The 15,861-nt window shown below is 42.6% G+C and overlaps 1 protein-coding gene across 25 annotated transcripts in view; it reads left to right on the forward strand.

The window, feature by feature from the left end:
- The window catches only part of MBNL1 (muscleblind like splicing regulator 1), a 172,974-nt gene that overhangs the window by 33,585 nt on the left and 123,528 nt on the right, over window positions 1–15,861 (forward strand). For 11 of the 25 annotated variants that reach the window (XM_079978077.1, XM_079978100.1, XM_079978076.1 and 8 more), the window contains exon 2: window positions 4,428–4,590. The exons of 2 other annotated variants lie outside the window; for them this stretch is intronic. In XM_079978077.1, the coding sequence (XP_079834203.1) occupies window positions 4,428–4,590 (163 nt within the window). Of the gene's footprint in view, window positions 1–3,140; window positions 3,328–3,358; window positions 3,459–3,489; window positions 4,591–15,861 lie in introns of those variants that run through there. 12 more of the 25 variants (XM_079978078.1, XM_079978091.1, XM_079978075.1 and 9 more) reach the window with 4 other exon arrangements.

Genomic DNA, 15,861 nt, shown 5'->3' on the forward strand with positions numbered 1-15,861 from the left:
AATGATTTCCACAGCAGTAGACATAATGAACGAAAAAGGATTGCTAGAAAAAGTAAAAAAAAAAATATATCCAGAAATTGCTATTTCTTTAGCAACCTCTTGCTCACGTCGTGTAATATTGATCACTTGTGACTTTGCACACTGTAACTTTGGGAAAAGATAGATTTTTATCTCCTCTTCCAAAGAGCATTTAAAGAGTGGCATGGTGATTCCACTGATGAATGACTGAAGGAGGTTTCTGGATTGATGAATCTGGAACTGGGGTGGTGTTTTCACAGACCGAATTCCAATAACATGCCAAGACTGATTGTGGCATGCTCTGCACCTAATCACAGAGGATTTCTGTGTCCTAGCTGGTTAGTGCTGCAATTATGGCTTTTAAATGGGGGGTGGGAGACCACTGTAGGAGAGGCCAACATTCCTCATGTTACTTTGCTCCAGGAAATCAAAATACTAAAGACAGCAAGGTTAAAAATCTCCCAGTCTCATTGTTTTATCTTTTTGATTCCTTGTCTTTATAAGATGTTAAGAGCAGGATCCCATATGTGTTTACTTAGAAGTAAGCCCCACTGAGTTCAGCGGGACTTAGGGAAGAGTGTACTTAAGCACTTTGAACTTCATAATTATTACTACTTAGTAAGGTAAAGGTAAAGGGACCCCTGACCATTAGGTCCAGTCGTGACTGACTCTGGGGTTGCGACGCTCATCTCACTTTATTGGCCGAGGGAGCCGGTGTACAGCTTCCGGGTCATGTGGCCAGCACTCTGGCGAACCAGAGCAGCGCACGGAAACCCGCCAGAGCGGTACCTATTTATCTACTTGTACTTTGACATGCTTTCGAACTGCTAGGTTGGCAGGAGCAGGGACCGAGCAATGGGAGCTCATCCTGTTGCGGGGATTCAAACCCCCGACCTTCTGATCAGCAAGTCCTAGGCTCTGTGATTTAACCCACAGTGCCACCCGCGTCCCTACTTAGTAGGCATGTATAAAATCGCACTGCAAAGCTGCAATCTTTTGCCCACTTCCCTGGCAGTGGTCCCCACTGAACTCAGTGGGACTTACTTTTGAGCAGACATAGAATCATGCAGTGGTAGAGTTGGAAGGGACTCTGAGGATCGTCTGGTCCAAGCCCCTTCAATGCAGGAATATGCAGCTGCCACTTACGGGGGCCGAACTTGCTACCTTGGCATTATCAGCATCATGCTTTAACAAACTGAGCTACGTATTAGCACTGTCCTGAAATGTCTGAGGACTGGAATGGTGGAAGAAATTTGAATATCGCCTGATGCATCAGGCAAGACTAGTATGTTCACCGTTTTCTTGGTTGTGTAGATGTACTAGGGAAAAGATGGCATGGCAATTCATTTTTATTAGAATAGTCCTTAACTCGTTTTACTGGAGGGGCCCCTTGAAGAAGAGCGGGAGATTGGTGGTTTGGAGGCACTATGCTAGCTTTCCAGGAGGTGGGTTGCTGCTGTTTACAAGGGGGGAGTCAGGAAGGGGCAGTAAGGCTAGCACGGTGCAAATGCACCAGCAGGAACACAGGATTGGCTTTGCCAGTGTGTTTACACCACACAGACTTCCACATTGCCTCGTTCCTGTTCCTCCCAACATGCAACAGTGACCCACCTCCCAGGAAGCTAGTGTAGTTGCTCACATGGCAAGCCAGTTCTTCAGGCCAGGATTCTGCTACTACTTTTCAGGTGTGTGGCTAGGAGCTGCCTCTTCATACATTTCTCATGCCTCTGAATTGGCTGCAGATGGCCAATCGTATTCCTCAGGTGGCTGGACTTGGTTCTGGGCTTGCGTCATGCTGATCCCATCTTTAGGTTCTGATGCAAGCATACCTACAAAGGCACTTCCATGCATAAGGAATAAAATATGTACCCGCAAGTAGAAATCACTACGCTTTCCCCCCATGCTTAGAGAATTTCATCGGGCAGGCAAAGGGTGCTCCGAGCTTTCTGAGAGAGAGAGAGAGAGAGAGAGAGAGAGAGAGAGAGAACAAATCCTATGTAACAAATTCAGTGCTTGTGAAAACACCCTCTGCTTTTCAGAGTTAACTAAACTGGAACAAAACCATGCAATCTTGTGAAAGTCCCGTCAGATTAATTTGGTTTATGAAATTTACAACAGCTCTTCTCTCTCCCACGGGCCGAAAAATACCGCAGTTGTTTGCCTCTCTGAATAATAATCATTACCATCTTCATCTCTCTCTCTTTCTCTGTCTGTCTTTTTTTCCTTCTTCTTCTGGCGGAGAGTATCCTGACTAGTAATAGTGCAAAGCAAACTCCTTTCTGAAAGAAGCCATTTTAAGACATGAGCCCCTGGGGAGCTGAGTTCTGGTGTGAACACGAGCCTCAGAAAACCGTAGGCCGTTTGTTGACGCTATCGCTTTAAGTGTCGACCCGAAGCGTATCGTGTTGCTTTAAACCAGATTGCCTGCTTAATATTTAAGGTGACGGTTATGGAATCACTTTATCCCCTCCGAGATTGGCTTTGGAAGCGGCCGGGCAGGCGGAAGATACCCACCGCTCCTACCTCCTAGGCTTGTGTCTCGGGAAGGTATTTTTGATCCTTCCTAATCTGCCTGGGATCTACTAGCAGGCTATGTGCTGACTGAACTGAATAGTTCTCCAGCAGTTTAAAAAGGGAGAGAGAGAGAGAGAGAGAGAGAGAGAGAGAGAGAGAGAGAGAAGTCGAGCTGATTTCTGTAGAGGAGGCAGGGCTTATGGTTTAGAAGGAAGTGAACTGGATAGGTCAGGAGACTGTACCATTTGTGAACACCCCTTTCCCTTTTATATTCATCTGTCAGATACAGTAGGCGTGCTCTGGGCTTGCTGGGCTTCGATGCAAAGCGGGGAGAAAAGCAGCCTAAATGTGACCTGCAGTTGGGAAGCTTGCTGCTTTTCCTGCTTTCCTTTTTATCCACCCCCCCTTGCTCTGCAGCCCACCCCCTTTCCTCTGCCTGGACGCTGCAAGCATTTGGTGCTGGAGTGGAAGCTGTTTGGAAAAAAAACCAAAACCAGCTAACATGGTTTATTCCACTCGCTGCATGTTGGGTAAATTTCAAAACCCACATGGTCGTCCTCTTGCAGTGGAATAAAGTCGCATCTGATGGACGTCTTCTCTGCTTATAGCATAGCAATGAACGTCTGACAGGCGCGACCTTTCATAAGACAGCCCACACGACTGGCTTTCTGCCCAGAATATTGCTGCAACACTGTCTGTGATTGGTTATCTCCCTATCATCATGCCTTGCTTCAGAAGGGGAGAACGGCCCCCTTTTTAATAAGCCCACGATGGCCGGCTGCAATATGCTGCACTGTAAGTATTTTTTGTTTTGTTTTGAGACCGAGAAGGGGGGGTGGGGAATCATGCTGTGCAGAGAGTAGTAAGGCGGAGAGGAGCACATGGCGACGTGATTATGCTGTGAGACATCAGTGAAGTGCTGCTTGGTAAATTTTAACGTATCTGTTTTTTCTACAGGTTGGTACTAAGAAGTGCCTTTCCTGACGTCTCTGCTGCTTGGAACCGCTTCTAGAGCAGACTCTGCTTTTTGCCTTGCTTGCTGCCAGCTAGACTGCGACGACAGCTCATCCACTCTCCACCTCTAGCCCAGCCACCCCTCCCCTCATTTCTACTTATAATCAAGAGAAAGAGAAAGAGAGAGAGAAAAAAAAGCTCTAAGCATCAGGCGTTGCCCTAGGCTGCTTTAGTTATTCTTTTAGAAATAATAAGCATAACGACAACAACAAAAGTTTGCTGGAAAAGTGAGATAATCTTCTGCCAGAAAGGAAAAAAAATATATATCAAAGAGAGAAGGAGCAAAATAAACCGTTCCTTGATTTATCTCTTTAAACTGCTGCATCTGTCTGTGCCAAACTAATCGATACCAATTGCGCCACACCAAAAAATTTGAATAAATCGAAATCTCAATAATAAAATTAATAATAACAATTGCAGATTCAGCCGTGTGGAGATTCCCCTTTCAGGCAACTTTTTCCTGAGAGCAGCTTGGAAATCCTCTCCTGAAGGGTCTCCCACGTTCTGCTGCTTGCATTTTGGCCTCCCAATTTGGCACTCAAGAATGGTTTACTGAGAGCACAAGGCTCATTGCATGCCACACTTTTAAATGCTCATTTTTCTGACGACCTTAAGTTCCAAAACCACCCCCCTCTTCTGATTGACAGTTTCGCGCTGTGACTTTCTAGTGGGAAATCTATTCCTTGCTGTTGCGACATCACAACTTTACATCTTTTAACGTTGGGCTTTGGGGCTTTGGGGGAAGCATTTTGGAGGTGGCATTTTTCATCGTTTCCAGTCTTATCAGTTTGGCCTCTTCTCTCCCCCCCTTTTTTTTAATTTGTTTGTTTCATTGACAATTTTAACTACCTGTAAAAAAAAAATCTAAACATGGCTGTAAGTGTCACACCAATCCGGGACACAAAATGGCTAACACTGGAAGTGTGTCGTGAGTTCCAAAGAGGGACTTGCTCACGTCCAGATACGGAATGTAAATTTGCACATCCATCGAAAAGCTGCCAAGTTGAAAATGGACGAGTAATCGCCTGCTTTGATTCATTGAAAGTGAGTAAATATTATCATTCTTTTCAAAGCTAAGACAAAAATAATGACTGAAACAGTTGTAATCACTGAAGCAATTGAGTTTTAAGGGATGCTATTTTTTAATCTTATTAATGAGGTTGTGGTTTTAATAATTATGCTTTAAGGCAGGGAGAGAGAGTGGGGATTTTCAGAAGGGCTAGGCTCTGTTTTATTGCAGTTTATTATAGTTCCTTCATCCTTAGAATTACAGTGTATCTTTAAGTTGGAATGTTAAGAAGCACCATTTGTGCACCTCAGAAGAGTGTTAGTCCATAGTACTGCAAAAAGCAAATACAATTCACGTTTAGACGTAAGATGGACTCAGGTCTGAACTGTTAAAGGCTGGGATTATCTACTCTTGAAAGCTCTTACTGCAATAAATTTGTTAGTCATTAGGACATGAAAGGGTTCTGCTTTTTTTCTTTTGTAGAAAAAATTCAACGGTTAATTCTCTGTGTGTGCTTAAAGTGAAAAAAATTAGAGTCCTCAAACTAAAGGCCATGTCTTCTGAACAATTGCCTGGTGCTGAGAGCATACCTAGATAGTTGTTGTGTGTAGTCAGCAGTCACAAAGTCTGAGAATTTCCTTCGTTAACATTTCACTAAAATTCTTAATTAAAAGATCACTTGTATAAGTCTCAGCTTATGAAAGGATCGCCTGTTTAAATATTGGATTTGAAAACCATGTTTCTGTACTTATGAAAGAGAACTATAGCTAATGCTCTATGGATATATTACTGCTTCAGGAAAATGGATGATGTCTAGAATTGCTGTTTTCAAATATGTTCCTGCTTTCATCAGTCAGACTTGAGACTTATCTTCTGCCCTAGTTTACCATGCTTGAAATCCCAGACTTGTTTATTTGGGAGACAGGTTGTAGCTAAGTGGTGGAGCATCTGCTTTGCATGCAGAAGGTTTCAAGTTCACTCCCTGGCATCTGTATGGCTGGAATTGTTCCTTGTCTGAAACCCTGTAGCGTCTCTGCCATTCAGCGTTGGAAATACTGAGCTAGATATACCAGTGGTCTGGCATAAGGCATATGTTCCTTTGAGCATACAGATTAGGGCTTCAGTCTAGCAAGCACTTACCTGGGAGTAATCCCCATTGAACATGGTGGAATTTACTTCCAAGTAAAAATGCATAGGTTTATGCTCAATGCACCTTGACCTCAACATTCCACAGTCCATGCAGGTAAAGGGCTTGAATTTCAAATTGCTTAGTCTGATTGACTTAAATGGAACTGAACTGATTTAAATGCAAGTATTTAGGCTTCATTTAGGGTTCTGAATCTGGTTGAGAGCCAGGATTGCTTTAGCATGTTACAGAGCAGTGAGAAATCGATACGTGGTTGAGTCATGCACACACACAATCTTTCTCTCTCTCTCTCTCTCTCACACACACACTTTTCCTGCCTCTAGTATAATGTCTAAAGAAGTGATGCCTGTAATTGATGAACCTACAGCTGGACAGAGTGGAAGTTGAAGGAGAAATGTATGTTTGCTTGTTTTAAAATGAAATAGGGCTGCCATTCCAGCCAAATATTTGGACTTGGAATTAGGCTGCGAAGGGGCAAATGTTCAGCTCTGCCTCGTTTATGACTGGACTTGTTCATACTGACTGGACAGCAGTCGCCAGAACTGTGAGAAAAGTCAATTCTCTGCTCTGTGTTTGCTTTGGCGGCTGAAGGCATGTTGTGGGTTGTGACTTGCCATTTGGCCATATCACACTCAAGGTCAGCTTAGATTTTCTTGCTGTAGAATAACGTTGTAACACCACTTGTCAGTCACATAGGCCATGTTGGAGTGATGATCATCTGCCTGCCTGCTTATTTATCTGTCTATTGCTGTTTTTGGATGCTCCATAGCTAGCGCACAAATATATGTTGGCCCCGGGAGCCTTGGTTGCCAAAGCTAGTGAGCCAAAGATTTGTCGTTTCGTTCTGCTGCTTGGCAACCATAGCCATTCTTAAGGATTAGGAAAGCTCTCCATTAAGCGTTGCTGCTAGGTACAGTAACTTCCATTCATTTGATTACGGGACCATTGTGCAAGCTGTTGTTGCAATGACTGAGGGATGCAGCACAAAGGGCAGATGAAAGACACTCAATACTACACCTTAGCCATAGGCCATGGGTAAGGAGTGCCAGCCCCCGCGACCAGATGTGGCCCTCCAAGCTTCTCTATCTGGGTCTTGGTGACTGCCATCCCACCTCTAACCAGCCCTGCTCCAAACCCGTTTCAAGAGTTTTTGTCCCACTGGAAGCTTTTGCAAACTACGAGAGAGATTGTTCTTTTCCTCCCCATTCCCAAACGTTTTACTTGTTTATAAAATTGTATATCCTTCCCTTCAGTTCTGCTGAAACTCTTGGCACCTTAACAGTGGTGGAATAAAACAAGTGATTTGTTTTCTCATTTTTTAATGTCACTTCTCATCCATTACGGAACCCAAGGTGAAACGTGTGGTTTCTGGGGTGTCTTCCATTCATTCAGTGTTCTGGAATCGGGAAAGGCTGTAGCTCAGTGGTACAGCACGTACTTTTCTTGCAGAAGGTCCTTGGCATCTCCAGTTAGAGTTGGGAGAGACTCCTGCCTGAAATGTTGGAGAGCTGCTGGAAGTTAGTGTAGCCGGTACTGAGATAGATGGAGCATTGCTCTGACTCTATATAAGGTAACTTCCTTTGCCCCCGGCTCAGGCGTTCTTAGCACCAGCAAGGTAAGTGCCTTCGGACCATACTCCCAGCCATTTAAAAACGTGGATTTTCAATACAAAGCAACAGACTATACGGGGAAGGGTGGAGTTCAGTGTTAGAAACTCAGATATATAAACCAGGCTCCAGATGGCTCCTTAAACCAATATTACAGTCACCAAAACGAAATGTTTAGTTGCCATTTTTGGGCAAGACAGTGCTAAATAATGGACTGACTGTGATTGAATATCAGTTAAACATCTGGCTAGTTCAGATAACAGCATCCCTTCTCCCTCCTCCCCTGTTGAGCCTGAAGGGGACTTCAGTCTTCTGTGGCAAGGATGGAGGATGTCTCGATGCCTAAGCATGGGAACTTTTAAACTGGTGTGGGGAAGACCTGACCCACCAGATGTTGAGGAACTGTAACTCACATCGGCGCCAGCGAGTATAATCGATGGCCAGGGATGGTGGAAACTGTAGCTCAGCAACATCTGGAGGGCCAGAGGTTCCTCACACCTGCTTTAAAATGTTGAATAGGACACAAAATGAAAATTTTGTTGGGCCACAAATGGTGTGCAGCTGCAGTCAAACTATAATTAAACATTTTATGTCCCTTGATCACGAAATTTTGCTTTTTATGAAACTATTCACAAGGCTGGTTTAACTGCTTGTGGGAGTTGTCTCCTCATGGGAACAAGTGTGCTGTTGTGAGGAGGAATTGCAAAGGAGACCTCAGCTTGACTTCTTGGAGTGGATTCTGGTTTTCAAGCTCCCACCATGCATGGAAGTTGATGCGGTATCTTGCTCGAGGCTGCGCAACCACCCTAGAACTAGCACCCAGTAAGCAATGATAGAGTTGTCATGCCCAGAATGCAGTCTGGTGAAATTGAAAATCCACGCACACAACAATATAGTATGACTTTATTTTGATTTTGATTGACCATACAAAATTTTGTTTTCAGTGTTTTGCAAGCTACCTTCTAAGACGTTTTCCTAAAAGATGTGTTGCAAATGTAATAAATGGAATCACAGAATTGTAGAGTTGGAAGGGACCCTGAGGATCATCTAGTCCAACCCCTTGCAATGCAGGAATATGCAGCTGTCCCACACAGGGATCGAACCTTCAACCTTGGCGTTATCAGCGCCAAGCTCTAAGCAACTGTGCTATAATACAGAAAAGCTGTGAATCCAACAGATGTGTTTGTGCATCGTTACTCTCACATAAATAAGATTATCATTTAACCTCGACCAGCATATTCTGGCATAAATTGGTAATAAACACAGACCCTTGGAGATTACTCATTATTTGGAAGAGTCAAAATCCTGAAGACAGATGCAATTCCCCAGATATTTCCCATTTTAACACCATAGCAAATTACTTTCACTCATTTGCTTAGTTAGTGCATCACATGTATGACTCCCTACTGGCATGCCCATATATATATCCAGGAGGGGGAATGTAAAGCTTGGTAAGTGTGCTAACACAAATGTTAATTAAGCCTGAGTATACTTCCAAACGATGGAACAGAATCAGAAGATTTCTTTCAAGCACATTACAAATCAGAGTTTTCACCTTAATGCAGGATATTTTGAAATGTTAAATCTTAAGAATTGTCTCTTGCGGTTGATCCAAGCGGCTATCAATCTCAGGTCAATGGATTAAATCATAGAGCCCTTCATCTCCTCCCTGTGGCCAGAGTCCCATAATTTATAAAGAAAGCTCTAGAGCTCAGTGGTTGGGCCCATGCTGTATATATAGAAGGTCCTAGGTTCAGATCATGGCATCTGGACAATACTTTAGTGACCAGCAAAATACGTAGGCATCACTGGACTAGAGGAATCAGTGGTTATCTGATACCGATAACCTCAGCACACTCATGTAACTTACATGACTCCATAGCAGTTTAGCAGAGCAGATTTCCCACCAAATGGAACAAGGTAGTAGTGGGGTAACGTGTACCAAGTTATGTGTCTTTATATGCATATTGATTATTTATAGTGATGTGTGATTTATGAAAAAATGAAAGGTAATCAGCAAATAAAACAAATTTAATAAAATCCTGATAAACCACAACAAAAACTAGTTCAACAGATGGCAGTGTAAAGTCTACTGTTGTTCTGAAAAGGATAGCAGTGGAGAAGCTAAATTGACCTCTCTTGGAAGAATGTTTGAGCATTAAAGCTACCACCAAGAAGGCTCTGTTCCTTGTAGAGGTTTAACCTAGCCACTCCGTAAGAGAGGATCTGGAGCAGGACACCCTCAAAAGGGGTGTGTGTGTGTGTGTAATAGGAGAAGATGTTGCCTGAGATAATCAGGACCTAAGCTGTTTAGTACTGTAAAGGTCAGGACTTACACTTCAAGTTGGGCTTAGAAACGAATTGGCAGCCGGTGCAGCAGTCTCAAAATAGGTGAAATATGAGAGATCCTATCCGTTTCTGTCAGCAGGCAGGCTGCCATATTCTCACCACAAGCTGAAATTGCTGAACTGTTTTCAAAGGTAGCCCCATGTAGAGGGTATCACAGTAGTCTAATCTGGACATTGCTAAAGTATGAATGGCATTGGCTGAAACATTGCTAGCATGCACCTTGAGATGTCTGACATATGGGAGTTGAAAGCAGGCAATGCCAAGCTTTTAATACGTAAACATTTTAATATTTTACAGTCTATTCTTTGTCCTGCCTCAGAATCTTTCTGATAGGCCAGGATTGTTACCGAATCTCTGCCCTACTCCCAGCAGGAAAATAAATACTCCTGTACCCCCTGTTTGGAATTATCTTTAATGTAAGTAAAGATTACCGTTGTTATTTATTATGCAGGCTTTCGGGCAATTAAAGGGAAAAAACGAGGCAAAATAATAATAATACGAACTTAAACTGTTGAAAATGAATAGCAAGTAAAACGTTTCTGTAAAAATAAGATGTATATTGCAAAATAAGCTATACGTTGTATATCATGAACTAAAAAGTTTGGTGATGATTACATTTATGTGAGGTATATTTTCTGTACAAACACCTCAGTAGGAAAAACAGTTACAAAACTGTTAATCTAAACAGTTATAAAAGCATTTAACCACTTCTAAAATGCATATGAAAATAATAGTAAATTAGTTCTAAAGGCTAGCAGCCTTTCATATTGGAAAGGACATTGAAGGTTTGAGCGTGCCTATGTTATGAGGGTGTTAGTAGGGGGAAAACCAGTTATTACTCAGAGAGTGTGTATATATGTGACTTGTTTAGGTTAAAAAAATAAACATTTAGCAATCTCTCCGTCTGATAAAAGGTGATCAAGGTATGGCAGAATGTTTGTAGTTCTTGTCTAGCAGCTGCATTTGAGTTCAAGATGGATATCGCCCAATATGCTTTTGCTATTTTTAGAATATTGTAGCAGGCAAAGCAAACACTTTCTGAGGAGACCCTGTGAAATGGCAGAACCTTCAGCTGTGCTGTTTCAGTCTTTGGCTATGCTCCCAGGTACCACTGCATTCCATATTCTCTATGGACCAGGGGCATTTGGTTCAAAGATAAAAATGCAGTTTTTTAGATGGCCACCTACTGAAACCTATATATACACACACACACACACACACACACAGAGAGAGAGAGAGAGAGTCTTTTAAAAGAGGCCCCGTGGAACATGTGTACTCTGTATCCATGGGGCCTCTTTTAAAGGACTCACCCTGTATATAGTGGGGGGGAGAGAGAGGGAAATGAATAGAGGGCAGCTCTGTGTGGGGCTAACTTTGAAGGTGACCCAGAAACTGCAACTAATCCAGAATGGTGACTGGGAGCGGCCGCCGAGACCACATAACAGCGGTTTTGAAAGACCTACATTGGCTCCCAGTACGTTTCCAAGCATAATTGAAAGTGTTGGTGCTGCCCTTTAAAGCCCTAAATGGCCTTGGTCCAATATACCTGAAGGACTGTCTCCACCCCCATTGTTCTGCCCGGACACTGAGGTCCAGAGCCAAGGGCCTTCGGGCAGTTCCTTCACTGCAAGAAGCCAAGTTACAGGGAACCAGGCAGAGGGCCTTCTCGGTAGTGGCGCCCTCCCTGTGGAACGCCCTCCCACCAGATGTCAAAGAGAACAACAACTACCAGACTGTTAGAAGACATCCGAAGGCAGCCCTGTTTAGGGAAGCTTTTAATGTTTGACGGACTATTGTACTTTAATATTTTGTTGGAAGCCGCTCAGAGTGGCTGGGGAAGCCCAGCCAGATGGGCGGGGTTTAAATAAATTATTATTATTATTATTATTGATAAAAAACAACAGGGAGGGAATCTATCTTGGTGGCAGAACAGATGTTTTGCATGTAGAAGGTGCCAGGTTCGATCCTTGGGATCTCCACTTGGAAGGATCACATAAAGAAGATAGAAAAGACCTATGCCTGGGGCACTGCTAATTGGTTTAGTTTCTGTAGTTGAACTGGCTGGTATGGCATAGTTCAGGGATAGCCAACGTCGTTCTTGCAGGGACTGATGGGAATTGTAGTCCCAACAACATGTGGAGGGGCCCCATGTTGGTTACCCTCAGTGAAGTGGCTAAGGGACCGAGCTGTGGGGTAGAAAATTCCATCTAGCACAATAAGTTCCTGAGGTCAACTTGTTTAATATTCGCATTCAGCCTCTCAGAGGAAGAAGGTCCCTTTTAAAATATCGTTTCAAATTATGTAAGTTTTGTGGGATGAAAAGAAGTAACAAATTTGAACTATTTGAGTTTGCCTAATTTCATGGTAGCGTAAGCTTTATTTGGTTGTCGGTCAAGAAACAAATTGTGGAAGCGTGATTTTGTTTCTTTGAACTGCAGCAGGAATTGCCTCCCGTTAAAACCTCAGCTTGCCGCAACTTAAAACATTTGAAAGCTTCATTCACTCTAATGTCTGCCTTGTTACTTCCCAGGGGACTAACTGCTGTTTTCTGTTCCGATGTGCAGGAACACTTTTACCTACGGACCTCAAATTATTTCTTGCTAGGACTAAACTGCTAAACCTTTGTTACCCATGCTTGAATTTTATTGAAGTCTGTGTGATTTTCACCACATGATAGCCATCATACTGGGTATGCAAAAGTTGAATTGAGAGCGGCGTCAGACAAATTGGAGAGTCATGTAGAAGCTACTTAAAAAGACTTAACTAGGTGGCGCCATTTTGGTTGGCAGCTGACTAGCTTCCAGCATCTCAGATAAATTTGCTGTTATTATTCCACTTTAGGAATGGAATAGACTACATAACTGGGGCCTGGAGATATATATTTCCCTATTTGGTTAAAAGTGCAAGTAACTTCCTGACCATCTGAACCCAACTTTGCTCTTTAGCTTTACATTCATTTTTGCTTCTCCTAGACTCTACACAGAAAGGAATCAGAAGTGTATAACGATTGCACTGGGAGGCTCAAAAAGGTGTTTGTATGTGTACTATTATTATTACTTTTATTGTATATATCCCGCCCATTTGGCGGGGTTCCCCCAGCCTCTCTAGGTGGTTTCCAGCACATATAAAAACATTAAAAAATGTCAAACATAAAAAACCTCCCAATGCATGGTTGCCTTCAGATGTCTTCTAAAAGTTGTGTAGTTCTTATCAGCAACAAGCTCTGTGCATTGTACATAAAATAAATTCTGTGGAGGAAAATGGATATCCATATTCTTTGTCCACTTTTTCTGTTCCTCCTTAGCATCTGCACTGCTCACACAAGGTAAACAGTTCAATCTTGTTGATGTCTACTGAGAAATAAGTGCCATTATTTTGAGTGCAGTTTGCTCCCAGGGAAGGGCATTTCGAATCAGAACTCATATCGCTTGTCCAAACAAGTGTATGGCAGGAAAAGAGAGATGGTTTTTTATGGGATATTGAGGTACAAGTGAGACACAAAAAGGCCTTTAGCCACTGGAAATCACTTCCATGTCTTTGTTGTGCCTCAGAGAGAAGGCAGTGTGTTATAGCGGTTAAACTGTTGTGCGGGGGAAATCCAGGTTCACACTTAGCTGTAAATCTTGCTGGGTGACCTTGGCCTAGTCGCAATTTCTCATCTTAACCTACCTTACAGGATAGAAGGGGAGCAAGACCTGTGTGTATGGCACCCCAAGTCCTTGGAGGAAGGGCAGGGCGAACCTAAAATCATATAGGTTAGTTATCAGTTTCAGACAAAACAAAACAATGACTAATCTGGAATTTAAAGGACATGTTGGGTACTGTGCTGACAGCTAGATTCCATAATTTACAGCATGCACCAGCAGTCAGCATATTGGTGTCTCTGTCTCTTGTTTTTCTGTTTACATCTTACAAGTCCTTTCTGCTTCACAAGTGCATTAAAGAGAGAAGATAAACTCACTGTGACGGGTAATCAGCTGAGTATATAGAGCTTCCTCCACCCACTTCCTTCAAACTAAACATGGTCAGCTGAGTTTTTAAGCTGTTCCTTTATCTCTTTCCCCCCACCCCAAACTATGTCACACACTGCAGGCGTGAAATAAGCTTGTCGACTCTTAAGTTCTCAGTGTCCACATCATTACAAAAATACAAAGGCTGAGCTTATGCTAGCATACTTGCTGTCAAGTTTTAGGACTGAATTATTTTAAAGTGTGAACTTCCCCAGGGCGAAAAGCAAAGAGACATATAGCGAGCCAACTGAGAGCAAAAAAGGTGGGGGGAAAGGGGGATATATATCACTTATAGCAAATACACTTAAAATGGTAGGAACCTAAATAACAGAAATTCCAGCAAACAGCCGACACTCTTATTATTATTTTGCTGGATCTCCGATACCAATTGTGATGAAGAGAAAAGGAAAACAGGAACTAATACGTAGTTAAGACAAGATGTTTGTGCAACATCAATTTTTGATGCTGTTTTCACAGTGCATCTGTTTTCAAATAGGTCTCGTTTAGCATGACCTACAGGTGCGCCACACTGAGCAAATAAAGGGAAGGAAAATCTGATTAGCACACAGTCTTTAGTTGCGTTCAGTTAGAACTTAAGTCCCATTGATTCCAGTAAGACACGCTTCCAAGCAACTCTCTTTAGGGTTGCAGTGTCAAGCCATCAAGCATAAGTGAGTCGTATTAACTTCTGTTTGCCCTGTGGGTTTAACAAGATGTCATGGCTGCTGCCAGCTTGCATCTCCTCGATGCATCGTATTGGTAACATCAAGTCAAAGCCTGTTTCTTATCTTGCCCTGGCCAAGATTCCTACGACGCATTAATATTGTCAGTTCAGCATATGTCAATTTCTGTATGGTGGATCTGGCCTTGAATACCATTCAGATATTGCAGCTGGTACAAAATGCAGTGGCTAGAGTGTTGTTGAACCTTTTTGCACAGAGCCATATTAGCCTGTCCTTATGACACCAAATACTGGCTGCTTGTTCATTATAGAGATTAATTCAGTGTGCTGGTTTTGATGTATAAAGCTCTGAACAGTTTGGGACCTGATTACCTGAAGGAATGCCTCTGCCTGTATTTCCCTGTCTGTATTTTAAGATCAGTTATGGAGTTTGTTTTGATGACACCATAATTGTGTGAAGTTATAGGACCTTTTTAGCATTGGCACCCCTGTACTGGGATACAGTCACCTCCCCAATTGCCTGGTGGCAATGTTGTCCACCTTTTGGCCTTTTCCTCTCCCTGCATTTCAACATGATTATTTTTGACCTATGTCGGGATAGATAGGAAAGACAAAGTAGTGTTCTGTAATTTTACTGTTTTCATAATGGTTTCCTCCCCCACCCTCCTGTCTCTCTCTCTTTGTGTGGTTGTTGTTGTTGTATTGCAATGCAATTGTTGTTACCAGCCCTGAGATCATCTGTGATGAAATACAAGATATAAATTTCATTAAAAAAAACAAAACAAAACTGGCCAGCAGAGTTGCACAAAGACTTGGCCAAGATGAACATTAAATGCTCATATTTTACAGGTAAACAGAGCTTGGGTCTTCACAGTTGGTAAAGTGTTAGTCATGGCTGATTATTATTATTTTGCCTTGGATTTTCCTTTGCTATTGTTAATCTACTGGGGGAGACAGGAATCCTCAGTAATCTTCTGCAACTCACCCAAATATCTATAGGTATGTTTTAGTCTGCTGTCTGATCACCCCCACTGAAAGGTAAACAAGTGCTTCTTCAGCTTGGAATACTGTATGTGATACATGAGTCCTTAAATCAGCCAAAGAGCTTTAGAACAGCCGTTAATAGAGGTAACACCATCCTCAAATGTTACTGCTTATGAGGGACATTTTATACTAACTCTTTATGGTAACTTACTGCCCTTCTAAGAGTTTGGTTCTGAGTTTACTTAGCCCAAAATCATCAGCAGTTTGATTTCGCTGAAGGCCAGTGAGAGGTTTGGGTTTGCTCTTGTAATTTTGGTAGAAGGAGCCATCGCTGGCAAGTAATTTTGTTGGAGTAAAACTTGTCAAATCGGAAGCATATATTCGTTTTGGGGAGGCAGAACAACATCCCAGTGTACTCTGTGGTGGCATTTGTGCTGAAATGGGAACTCCCAGTCTACCAGTAGCAAAGAGCAAAGTTGATATCTGTAACCTGACCCTATAGAAATAGATCTATTTTTAATTTGTGC

This window comes from Podarcis cretensis, assembly GCF_951804945.1.
Source record: "Podarcis cretensis genome assembly, chromosome: 5".
Classification (NCBI taxonomy): Eukaryota; Metazoa; Chordata; class Lepidosauria; order Squamata; family Lacertidae; genus Podarcis; species Podarcis cretensis.